Below are 12,424 nucleotides of genomic sequence, written 5' to 3'. Positions count from 1 at the left end.
ATTCACTTTGGTAGTAAGATTAGAAAAACAGAATATTTTTCAAAAGACATGAAACATTTAAATGTTGATGCTCAGTGAGACATGGACTCTTACAAAATACACAAAGTTAGCATGGAGTTGCAGTAAGCAATTAGGAAGGCAAATGGCATGTCGGCCTTTATTGTATAGGGATTGGAGTACAAGAACAAGGAGTCTTGTTACATTTATACCAGGCTTTGGGAAGGCCAACCAGGAGTCTGTGATCAGTTTGGTCTCCATATCTAAGGAAGGAATTTCTTGCCTTGGAAGTGACACTAGGTTCCTTGGATGCGAATGTTGTCCTATGATGAGAGGTTCAGTAAATCAGGCCTTTGCTCTCTGGAGTTTTGAAGATGAAAAGGTGATCATATTCAAACATAAAAGATTCAGATGGAATTTAACAGGATAGATGCTTAAAGATTGTTTTCTCTGGCTGGGGAATCTAGAACACTGGGGCACATTCTCAGGGTTAGGGGTTGATCATTTATGACCAAGATGAGGAGAAATTTCTTCACTCAGAGAGTTGCGAATCTTGGAATCCTCTATCCCAGAAAGTTGTGGGTGCATCATTGAGGATATTAAAGGCTGGGATAGATAGGTTTTTGATCTTTCAGGAAATCAAGGGATATGGGGAGTGGGCAGGAAAGTGGACTGGAGGCAGAAGACCAGTCATGATTGTATTGAATGGCAGAACAGGCTCAGGGGGCTGTATGGTCTACTTCTGCTCCTAATTCTTATGTTCTCTGTAGTATTGTGGCGTAATTTATTTTATTATAAAGATTAACATGTTTATTCTGGGGAACTGTTTCCAATTTATGTGGTTCTGCAAAATGCAAGTAGTCCTGAACCTGCCTTGCTTAAATTGAGGATAGCAATAGAGAAACAAATACAGCTGTTGCAAATCTGTGGCTTAAGTTTTTATCCATTAGCCTTCTGCAAGTTGGAGAAAGGTCAATGTATGCCAGCAATGTAAAAATCACAATGCTGGTCTGTGTGGTTAGGCTTTGTGTTCAGCCCATCTGCAGCCAGGTGCATTTCATGTTATTGGCCATGTGTGTTTTTCCATCATTATGTGGCATGGGGGAGGAGGGAGAACAAGAAATTACTTCTTGAAGTGATACTGCATTCACCAGAGACACTGACGATATCTCATTTATGTTAGAAAGTGCAGACATTAGCATTCAGGACTAAACATCCATCAGGTGAATGAAGAGAATTACAATTTAGGCTTTCAGAACACCATTGCCACAAAATTTGATTGTGTATTTTTAGTGTTATAAGTGTTATTGGTTCCAAAACAGTGCCTGTAGTACATACACATATTTCTGTGTGAATTGGGCCGGACACCATACTGGGTAGCGTGTTAGTTCGCACACAGGGACCATGCACCAGAAGTTTGCAGAGTAGGCAGATTGTGACTTCAATCAGCATGCAATACGGATTTGTCATTGGTGCTGCTATTTTGCAGCCCAACGCTTCAGCTAGCACTCTTTCCTAATCTTGCACATTTGAATTGTGTTCAGCAGCAGGGAAGGACTCCTACCCACCAGTGCTATTTAAAAGGATCTTCAACTACTTTCAGGTTAATTGCTGACCAATATCTACTGGCTCTTGCCAAGTTTGTGTAAGTGTTTGGAGGTTTGTACTTACCTTGCTGAAGCCTCCAGGGAGTGGTGTGGTGGGTGAAGGACATGGTCCTAAATTCAAAGACAACTTCTCCCAGGTATGGGTACAGTTGTTTGCATACTCCTTGGCCTGCAACATGACAGGATGATAAGCAGAGGCAACACAGAGCAGGATAAGCTGCTGGAAGACGGAGCAGGAGCAAAACGGTTCTCAGAAGTTCCTGTTTCACCAAGGTATTCGCTGAAATCTGCCACGTGCTGTAGCCACAACCGCAACTTCAAAGCTGGCAAGGGCAGCATTGCCAGTGACTGTGAAGATAATCATCAACACAACTTTTATGCGCCTAGTTCCTTCCAGGCTGGAGCAGGCGAAATTCGCAATACCTTCCACTGATGCATAAAGATCATCACTGAGGCTGTGTATGCAAAAAGAGCTGAATACATTTCATTCTATTAACAGAAAGCAGGTAGAACAAGCATGAAATTCTGCAAGGATTGCAGGGCCCCCATTGTGCAGGGTGCCACTGATTGCCCACACACTCATATTAATCCTGAGATGTAGTGCAACTGAAACAGTTTGTAGTCCCTTAACATAGGTTAATGTGCAGCATCCTAATAACAGCTGTGATCAATGTTCCCTCTATTTTTTTGAGTAGCCTGTTCATTTCAATGCATGGTTCCTTGCATAATGGCCACGCACATGCGTCATCTTAAAGCTGGACAACTTGTGAGCGGCTTGCCTTCTGGGTAGCGGTGTATTCGTATATGCATGCACCCTAGAGGGAACATTGGTCATGATGCCTTCAAGCCATGGCAGTTTATCATATCATTTGAATTTCAGCCACATGACAAACGAGGGGATAGCTATTAGGCAACGAGGGCCATCAAACCTTGGCACTTATATGGTTAATGGCATCAGTGCACAACCCATGCACATGTGGGATGCATGCATAGAACAAAAGCCAGTTTGCTGCACAAAATGGGATTGAGCAGACCATTGCTTAAACAATGCTTCCACTGCTTGGACTGCTCTGGAGACCTGATGTACAGCGTGCATCTAAGTTCATCTTGGTCTGCTGTATGTTGCACAGCCTAGCCATCTCAAGGGAACAGCCCTTGCCACCAGGTATACGACAAAGAGCTCAGGAAGCAGAGGAGGAGGACGACGAGGAGACGGCAACTAACAGATGCTTTCTTTCGCTGGACTGACTGTGAGGCTCCTGTAACTGTGTTGCCAGGGCTGCAGCCCCAATTCCCATGCCACCAACAGTCCCATGCCTTACCTGTAACCAGCACAACTGCACTTGGCCACAATGCTAAAAGAAAAGCCATCACCAAAAAAATATTCGAAACCTAATTTATAAATTAAACCATGCAATAGTCCATGCAAAAGTCAACTAATCATCCTTGTGAATTCCTTAGTGCCTGTCTTTCGTTAGCTTTTGCCTGTCTCTGTACTGCTACACAGTGCTATCCCAGTGGCTGAGCATGGCTGGCGGAAGGCTGCTGACTTTCAGCGGGAGAGACTGCAGATGACCTTACAAGATTACCTCAAACAGCTCTGGGCCTGGAAAGCCAGGCTTCAGACTGCACCATCTCTGCATGGGCACTGAAGGAATGGCACTGGTAGGAGGATGAAGACAGCAAGCTTATGCTCCATGGACCCACTGCCATTCCCACAGGGTGGTGCCTTAGCAATATATTAGAAGACAGAATACTGAAGTGCTGTAACACCCCACAAGCCTCCTAGTACACTGATACCCACAGCTATGGTGGCAGCAGTCTGAGCTTTCGCGGGAGCTGTAAGAGCTTGCACGGCAGCAAGCTGAGCTTCCAGTGCAGCATCCAAACTTTAAGTAGCTTCTGTTTGTGCTGCAAGGGAAACTGAGAAATCAATCATCAGATGTTGCATCATGGATAGACTGCAAGTGCTCTTATGGAACTGGTCACCATTTCCAAACTGAAAAGGATGGGTTCCAAGTTCTGTGTAAAGCCCAGTTGGTGCCAAACTCGACATTGCTCCTAACATCAATAGCAAGCTTTTCTAGCAGATCTGTCAATGCACCAATGATTTCCACGTGCACATCCATCAGCTGCCTTCTGTATGTCACCCTACTGATGTACTCATCTCAGTCCATTGCAGCACAATGGGTGTGTGATTTTGATTTCCAATGGGTTGTCACCTGTACTATCCTAGTTCCCTGCCCTGGCTGGAGCCCACCCATGCCTAGTCACACCAGGCCCAGGTTCTGTGTATTAGCTATCTTATAAATATGTGGAATGTTCGAATCTGAGTTGGTTGTTGTGAGTGAGAGAGCGAATGACTGTATTTCTCCTTCGTCACTGTCTTTCTGCTTTTCTAATTGTTTCTCTTCTACCACTGCCTGGGCAGGCTGTTGTTCTTTGGAATCTAAAAGGAGAAAGGCAAACAGCAGGGGTTGCCATTATTGGCGGTGCATGTTTGTTAATCAGAGATTGAGGAAAGAGGGGCAAATGGAATTTGAGGAGGAGGATTAGGTTTTACCATACATACTATCATTTTTGATACGTTCAGCCCTGCTGCTGGCCACAGCCTCAGTCATGGCTGCTCCCATAATGGCAAGCACCTTCTCTCCCATGGGGGTAAGGGTATGCAGGCTGACCTGTCCCCTGCCAGTCAGCTGCTTCTGCATCTGGTTATACGCCACCTTGTCCAGCAAGAGAGACAGAAGTGCATCAGGGAGTATGGTGCAATGCATTTGGATGATGTGGCTGTTATAGTTCACTAGCTGGCATGCTGTGCAAGCTGCCAGATGTGATGTGAGACTTGCAGCAGTACAAAGTATGACAGGGTGAGGTGAAGCCATGAGTGATAGGTATGTGTCATGATTGATAGAAATTGGGGGTAGGTGAGTGATGGGGTATGGTGCATTGAACAGTTTCTGTGGCTGACTGTTCAATTGGTAGAATATGGCACTGGATGATGCATTTCGCAGCACTGCATTCAGGTCCTAGGGATGGGACACATTGACGACAATGGCTCTCTGGTCCCACAGCCTTGCCATGTCTGTCTGGAGGGCCTCCTGTGGGTCTCCACCTCTTGCACCAAGGCTTCCAGTGCAGCACCTGAGAACCTTAGAGCATGTTCTCTCCCCTCTTGCCCTATAAGTCACTCTGTTTGCAGGCCAGGCACTCTTCCTCAACCACTTACAGCTGCTTTAGAAGGTGCAGTATGGGTTTAAGTAGTGCAGGGTAGCTTTAAATATTGCTAACCTCACAGGAGTTTCAACTCCCTGCTGAGCTGTTCAGCCACTCAATAGTGTGTTTAGCACTGGGCTGCACACTGCTATAATTGCCCAAGGTTTCTGTGCTGCCTGCAATGGAAAAGTGTTCATCGTGCTTTGTGAACCCCATGCCCATTTTCCCCCTGAAGCACTTACAGAGAATCCAGTTATGTATGCTAACAATGGCAACAGAATCTTATCGCACTGCTGTGTTGTGTTTTTTTTATTCAAAATTCTGTATTGACAGAAACACAATGGGTCAATAACATCTCAGAATTGTGAATCAAAAGGCCAAAAATAAAACACAACATAGCCATAAGATTCTGTTGCCTTAATTGTAATGAGTGCAAAAACAATAGAATCTCAGAGGTTAGGTATTCTCAGCTATACTATTGTGATTTTATGCAGTGAATGATAATCATGTTACAGAATATAGATACTGTACAACAATCTATTCACTAAATCACTATTCCACCCAACTTAGATTCCTTGAGCCAGCCATGAACTAAAATTCTTTGGAGCGTCAGCAGTCTAAGGTTTGAAAAATAGAATCCTCTACAGAAGAGTTTAAGGACAATATCCATGATTTTTGTTTTTGCTTTATAATCAACTATTAACTTTTCTGAGCACTCCAGTAAAATGTTTGTAACAAATTTACCATTTATTGACAGAATTTATTCAGAGAACTCCTAAACATTGTCTAGTTTGCATTTGTCTAGTTCTCTTAATACCATTCATCATTGGAAGCTTAAACAAAGAGGTGCCTTTAAATATTCAAGATTAAAGCATCATCAAGTGTGGGAATAATTCACAAAAGACACAGTAGGAAATGACTACATGGATCTGTTTTACAATTGTGACAAAACACTGACCATCACAAATTTGAACAACTGCCAAAATGTTGAATGAGAAGATTTACTGAATTATCATCAATAGTTATAGAAATTTTCTAATTTAACACTTTCTATATTTGCATATTTCGAATGTTTCTAGCCTGAAAAAAATATAAAAAAAGCAATCCTGTATTACATACTTAATATTTAACAAATCTTGTATTGCATTTTAATATGAATTTTAAATGTTTATTTTTCCAGAAAGTGTACTTCAAAAAATCTGGAAACTATCTGTGATAAATAAATTGCATTAAAATGAACTCTACAATTCCTTTTGGCATAAAAACACAGGACAGATGTTTGATGTTTATGTGATAACTGTCATTATATAGAACTGCCTTGAATACAAAATAATGTAATAAAATGTTTTCCCTGGTTAAAAAAAATTAATCATCAAATCTGATCTTTTTCCCCTGGAATGCAAGGATTTGGGTCTGCTCTTTCCGCTTTCTGCTTGCTTCCCAAGAGGGATGAAGTGATTGCTGTGGCTTTGGAATTACAACACCAGGCCTCCTACATGATCTGTCACGAAAGGACAAGCTTTTGTCTTGTTTAACATCTGTACAAGCAAAAAGCAACAAAGTAAGAATTATGATTATAAGCAATTCGAGTTCATTTACAGTATAATGCAACTATAGCACATATTAGGCTTTAGATCAACATACCAACCTCCCATACTGTTATATCTTTTAAAAAGTATCAATTTTCATATTTTAGTAGTATTACATAAGAAAGCATTAATTTTATCCTTAGGGAAAGGATGATCCTCTACACAGATCTGAATTTTAAAAAAAAAACCATATGGGGCAGAAATTAATTCATTAACAAAATTAACTAATTTTGTGCCTGGAAATTCTTAAATGCAGTAGCAAATAATGGGAACATTTCAGAGATAAGAAATTGAATGGGATTTTTTTGTTTTAAAAAATGTCTGAAGGCCTTGAGAGCCATACCATGGTCCAATCTATTCTTCATAAAAATATCATCCCAGGTCCAGGATAGTGCAGCAAGTTAACACATTACCCTTTTTCTAAAATCTTGATTAGCATCTAGGCCAAACTGATGGAATGAAAATTTGTTTTGTTTGCTAGAAATAAGGGTTTTACTTGGAATGGGCTGGGAAAATTCACGCTCGGTCTTAATGACCATGACTTCATATATTTATCAGCAGGGTTACAAGACTGAGATATTGTCTATTTAGACTTGTACAACAGGAATGCTTTCTTCATTAAAACACATAACTGAGGCAGCGTAAAGGAATGCTTATTCCGCAGATATCCTGCAACACCGAATGACTAAGAGAGAAGTGAGAAAGTGCTTAATTTCCATGCACTGATGAAACAGTCTTCGATTGTCATAAAAACCCATCTGGCTCACTAATGTCCTTTAGGGAAGGAAATCTGCCATCCTTACCTGGTCTGGCCTACATGTGACTCCAGATCCATTGCAATATGGTTGACTCTCAACTGCCTCTGAAATAGCCCTCGCAAGCCGTTCAGTTCAAGGGCAATTAGGGATGGCCAACAAATGCTGACCTGCCAGCGACACCCACATCCCATCAAAGAATAAAAAGAATACATGTTGAAAAAATATGAGGAAGAAAAAATGTCCCAAAACATATAGATTCATTTTTTTTCTAGTGTGACCTGGCGTTTCAACGTTTGGTGTTATAAGCCCCACATACCATCTTGCCCTGTTCATTGGAATCTTTTCAAGGAACAAAATTCTTCAGGCATCAATCATTGTAGGTGGATAGCATGAAATTTTTGCTCATTTCCTCTCATCAGAAAATTGAACAAATCGAGGGCAGTCCCTGACATGATCTATTACAAGAGACGGAAACATTGAGCTAATTGCTTTAACTTATTCTTTTATGAAGATGGTTTGGGATGCTCAGTTGATTAGTATATTCAAGACTGAAATCATATATATATTGTCTCTAAGGGTATCAAGAGACAGGGGAATAGAGCAGGAAAATTGAGTTGATATAGAAGTTCAGCAACGATCTTAATGAATGGTGGACCATGCTCGAAAGTCCAAGTCTATTTCCTATGGTTTTATAGGACTCTTCTGTATTGTTATTTTTTTTCCTTTTTGCTGCTTTTCCCAGCGGACTCTGTAGCCTGCTGCTTGAAATAAGCACTTAAGAAGTGCACAAGAATGGCCATGTACCCACAACACTAACTTCCTCTCCCCAGCTTGGCATTTTCCTCACAAAGAAACAGGGCAAATCAACATCCCATCACTTTATGGTGCCACCAATTAGTGCTCCCAAGCACTCCATCATGTGGTGTGTTCCCTACTTGTTTACAGAATTCTCATGGTGCAGTAAACCTTGGCACTTCCACAGCAGAGAGAATTACAGCATCATGAAATTCAGTTTCAAAATTAGGGCTCAAGCATATTTATAAGATACGGATTGGAGTCAAAATGATCATAGAAAAGCCAATTTTAAAAAGTATCCACACTGACCTGATTTCTTGTTCTGGGTATTTCCTCGAAAGTTGCTGAGAAAATATAGAAAGAGGTTTGAAGCATAGTTTATCTTGCTGTTGGGAAACAGTATTTATTTTTTGTATTATTTATAACAATTTAATTCAAAAACAAATTTGAAACCAAAATTAAACCTGGCTTTTACCTCTTCTGCTTTGAAGCCTTTGAACCAGACAAATTATTACAAAATAAAGATCCAAATGTTTTTGTGCCACTGTTCTTTTTTCCACCATAATCCATGGGATGATTCTTTCCTTCTTTCATGATAATTGGCATACTTTTTTTATCTTCTTTCACAGTGTTGCTTTCAAAAGCTGGATCAAGTTCTTGCTTCTTTTTATTTATTTTTTTCACTTTTCCAATAAAGAAATCATCATCTCCGCTGTCATCACTAGATGTCTGATTGTAAAACCTCTCCTCTGTGCTATCATCAAAATATTCCTTTTCTTCATCACTGGAGACATCCAGGTTACTGACATCTGCTTCAATAGGTTTTGTATTCTCTGACTTAACGGGAACATTTAATTCTTTCTGTGTTTTTGACAGGGTACACTTCTTCTCTTCAATATCTTGGTGGGTCAGTGTCACTTCTGCAGCTTGGGTTATGGAAGTTCTGTCTTCATGTGGAGCTTCAGTTTCAGGTTTATTTACTGTTGCACTGGTTTGCTTCATGGCTGGTGTTTTGGTTTTCTCACCAGCAGTATCATCCTTTTTTATCTCATTTGTTTTATCAGGTGAATTTTCTTCTGGACTTGCCTGTTGTAGTGCTCCTGTTTGCAGATTAGGCATACTGTGCAATCTCTGCCCTTTCGCTTTTTGTCTTGCTTCTGTGAATGAATTGACGGCAGCTGGAAGGAAACAAGTAAAAATCATTACTTAAACGTGTACTTCACAATACTAGCTTTAAAACTATTTTATAATCACACGTGCCTGCTCTACGAAATTACTACACCTCAACTGTTATTCCCCAATTTGGCTTTTCAGTAGAGTAAAGATAATATTTTGTCATTTACTAGTGTCACATATAACTGGATAAACAGAACACTCCATGTTGTTGCCAAGTGGCGGTGTCTATTTAAACGTTTTGTGTGGGAAGAGAAGAATTGTGTTAAAATAAAATCTTCTCAAACCATCATCTTAAAACATTATACATTTCTTATAACATTTAATGCTTATTTAATTCAGCTCTGAAGATAATTTATTAAAAAATGATAATACTTGATAATAAATATGCATTGCTTTATACTGATCTGAGTGTGGCAGCTATGGATGAGATGAATAAATAGTACCTTACTTGCCTAAGACCTTGGTCATTATAATCTTAGTCACTTAATTTGATAATGCAGTGCATATACATACATTTAAAATGATTACATACACATTCATTCATATAATATGAAAACAGACAAAATGAAGATTCTTTCTTTGAATTTGAATGGTTTCAATGATGAGGTCATTTTTGGCTTTTTTATGTGAAGATTTATTGTGAAGGCAGAGGGTCTCAGTTTGCAGAAAATAACCCCAAGAATTTACCATTGTTGATCAACACTAAAAATGTGCATGTTCAACAGGTCAATGTGATGCATCTAGTGTATGAGTGAAGCGAGTTAGCATTGCTTTCTACTCATGTGCTGGTTTGCTTCTCATTTTCGGCTTACATCATTGGCTAGCAACAATGTGAAAAAGAGAGTCAAATGTGTAAGTCTCTCCATCAGCAAGTCCTCAGCTGTGCCTCCTTGTGGCGACACACAAACTGGGTCTCTCGCAGCCCCAGGCCAAAGCTGCAGAAGAAGGCTGAGGAAGTTTGGCACCCAGCCATGCAATGTACAGATCTTTGCTATGTGGACGTGCCCTGGCACTCGAGAACCAAACTTGAGCTGTGGCCGAATAGCTCTACTGCCTTGTGGATACCTTGGGAGAGTTGAAGGCTAATGGAGAATCCCTGACAAAAAATCTGGAGTGGAGCCCAAAGGTTGACTGCTGTAAATATGCCATTTTTCTGGCGACACCTGTAACCAATCTGGTGTCAAACAGTGTTTTGCTGCCCTTTGGACTCTAAGCGGGAAGGTTGAGAGGGTGACCCTGACGTTTGGGCAGGCCAGGGTCGCCATAAATTTTGTCCAGGCTTGCATCCTAGAGGGGACACTCCAGTTTTGCTGCAGAGCATTAGCATAATGCAGGGTGTAGCTGCAATGAGTAACAAGCTCGACTTGATGTGGAAAATGGGTGCTATAGGCTGTTGCTGACAGTAGGAGGGACTAATATGCCCAAGCAGTCAACCACCACCCACTGAAGCCCGACTAGTAAGGTGCTGACCGTCAATGTCCATTTGCTTCAATGGATGCTTGGACCTTAGGGTCTTTGCTGAACAAGTGGTCAGGATCCATTGTATCATGCAGGCAAGTAAAACAAACAAAAAGATAGCAACTCTTTGATTGGAAAGCTGGAATATCAGGACCATGTGCACGGGACTAACAGATGACTTGCAGCTGCTCAGTAACGTGTGTAAGACAGCAGTGATTGACATGGAACTTGATAGGCTGAACATTGACATAGCATCACTGCAAGGGACGAGGCTCACCTAGAGCAGATCACTGAAAGAAAAGGATTTACACATTCACCTGGCAGGGGAAAGAGTTCAAAGGAAATGCGTAAGGTGTAGGCCTTTCTGCAGGGAAGTTGCTACTCTTGATGACAGAATACCCCCAACATATGTTTCAGAACATGTTCTCTCCATCCGCTTCTCAGCTCAAACAGGGCCAGTTAACCTAATGGGTATCTATGCTTCAGTGCTGTGCTTCACTACAGAGGCAAAAGACTAGTTCTGTGAGGAACTTGGCACTACTATCAGCAGAATCCCCAAATCAGGACATCTTTAATTACTGGGGGATTTCAATGCAAGAGTGGGTGTGGACATGAGGCATGGTCCTCCTGCCTTAGGCAGCATGACCAGGGAAAAATAAATGAGAACGGACAAAGACTACTTGAGCTTTGCTGCTATCCTGAGCTTTGTATAACACCAATGTCTTCTTTCAGGGCAAACCATGCCACAAGGTGTCTTGGAGACATCCACGATTAGGGCATTGGCACCAGCTGGAGCTGATCATCACCAGATGTGACTCACTGAACACGGAACTGCCACAGTGCTGTGATACAGATCACTTCTTGGCGCGCACTAGGATGAGGATGCAACCCTTGACGATTTTCATTCAAAGCAGAAATGCCATCCTCATATCAATGTCAGCCATACTGCCTACCCAGATGAAAACCAACAATTGAGCAGGTGCTCTCTGGAATTCCCAAACAGAGTGCAGAAAAGAAGTGGAACATATATCGAGGCACCATCTACAATACCGCACTCTCAACATATGGGAAGCAAGAGCAGAAAAATGCTGACTGGTTCGAGGATGGAATCTGTCATTGAAACCAAGTGGTCTGCTCTTGTTAAGTACAAGAGAGATCAGAGTGAGAGAACTTTGAATGGACTAAGAGCCACTCGAAGTAAAGACCACTGTTAAGCGGTGTGTCAATGACTACTGGTTACAACTCTGCCAGAGTATCCAGATGTCCTTCAACACAGGCAATGTCAGAGATATGTATGAAGGGATCAAAAAGGCAACAGGTCTTTCAGCAAAGAAAACAGCTGCACTGAAAACAAAGGCAGAGGAGGTAATCACCGACTGTAATAAGCAATTGGAGAGATGTGTGGAACACTACCTTGAGTTGTACTCTAGGAAGAACACAGTCATTGAGGAAGCTCCAGGCACCATAGAAACCTTGCCTGTCATGGCAGAGCTGGATATCGAACCCACAGTGGAGGAGCTAAGCAAAGCTATTGACTCACAGAATGTAGGCTCCAAGGTTCTCAAATGCTGCACTGGAGTCCTTGCTGGAGGAGGTGCAAAAGATAAGAGAAGTACTGTGCCCACAGGATGCCTAAAGGCCATTCAGGTAAATGTTCAAATGGCAGTGAACCAGATAGCCACTGCAGTCAATGCCTGGAGTCAAGTTCCTAGTGTCTGGATGCAGTGTCATATGAAGTTCAATGACCTCATATGAATCAGTAAATGCATCCTCAAATGCCATATCCCCCCAGCTGTACCACGAACTTCTAACTGCTCAATGCACCACC

At 41.5% G+C, this 12,424-nt stretch overlaps 1 protein-coding gene across 2 annotated transcripts in view; it reads right to left on the bottom strand.

Moving 5' to 3' along the window:
* Positions 1-5,545: 5,545 nt before the first annotated feature.
* Positions 5,546-12,424, bottom strand: part of srfbp1 (serum response factor binding protein 1) — a 276,667-nt gene continuing 269,788 nt past the window's right edge. For both annotated transcript variants that reach the window (XM_078566697.1, XM_078566690.1), the window contains exons 6-8: positions 8,438-9,140; positions 8,272-8,306; positions 5,546-6,358 (exon numbers count right to left, since the gene is read on the bottom strand). In XM_078566697.1, coding sequence (XP_078422823.1) covers positions 6,186-6,358; positions 8,272-8,306; positions 8,438-9,140 — 911 coding nt within the window. In that variant the 3' untranslated portion in view covers positions 5,546-6,185. The remainder of the gene's footprint in view (positions 6,359-8,271; positions 8,307-8,437; positions 9,141-12,424) is intronic.

This window comes from Cetorhinus maximus, chromosome 2, assembly GCF_964194155.1.
Source record: "Cetorhinus maximus chromosome 2, sCetMax3.hap1.1, whole genome shotgun sequence".
Lineage (NCBI taxonomy): Eukaryota > Metazoa > Chordata > Chondrichthyes > Lamniformes > Cetorhinidae > Cetorhinus > Cetorhinus maximus.
Note: the sequence above shows the minus strand (reverse complement) of the source record. Positions and strands in the feature narration are given on the sequence as shown.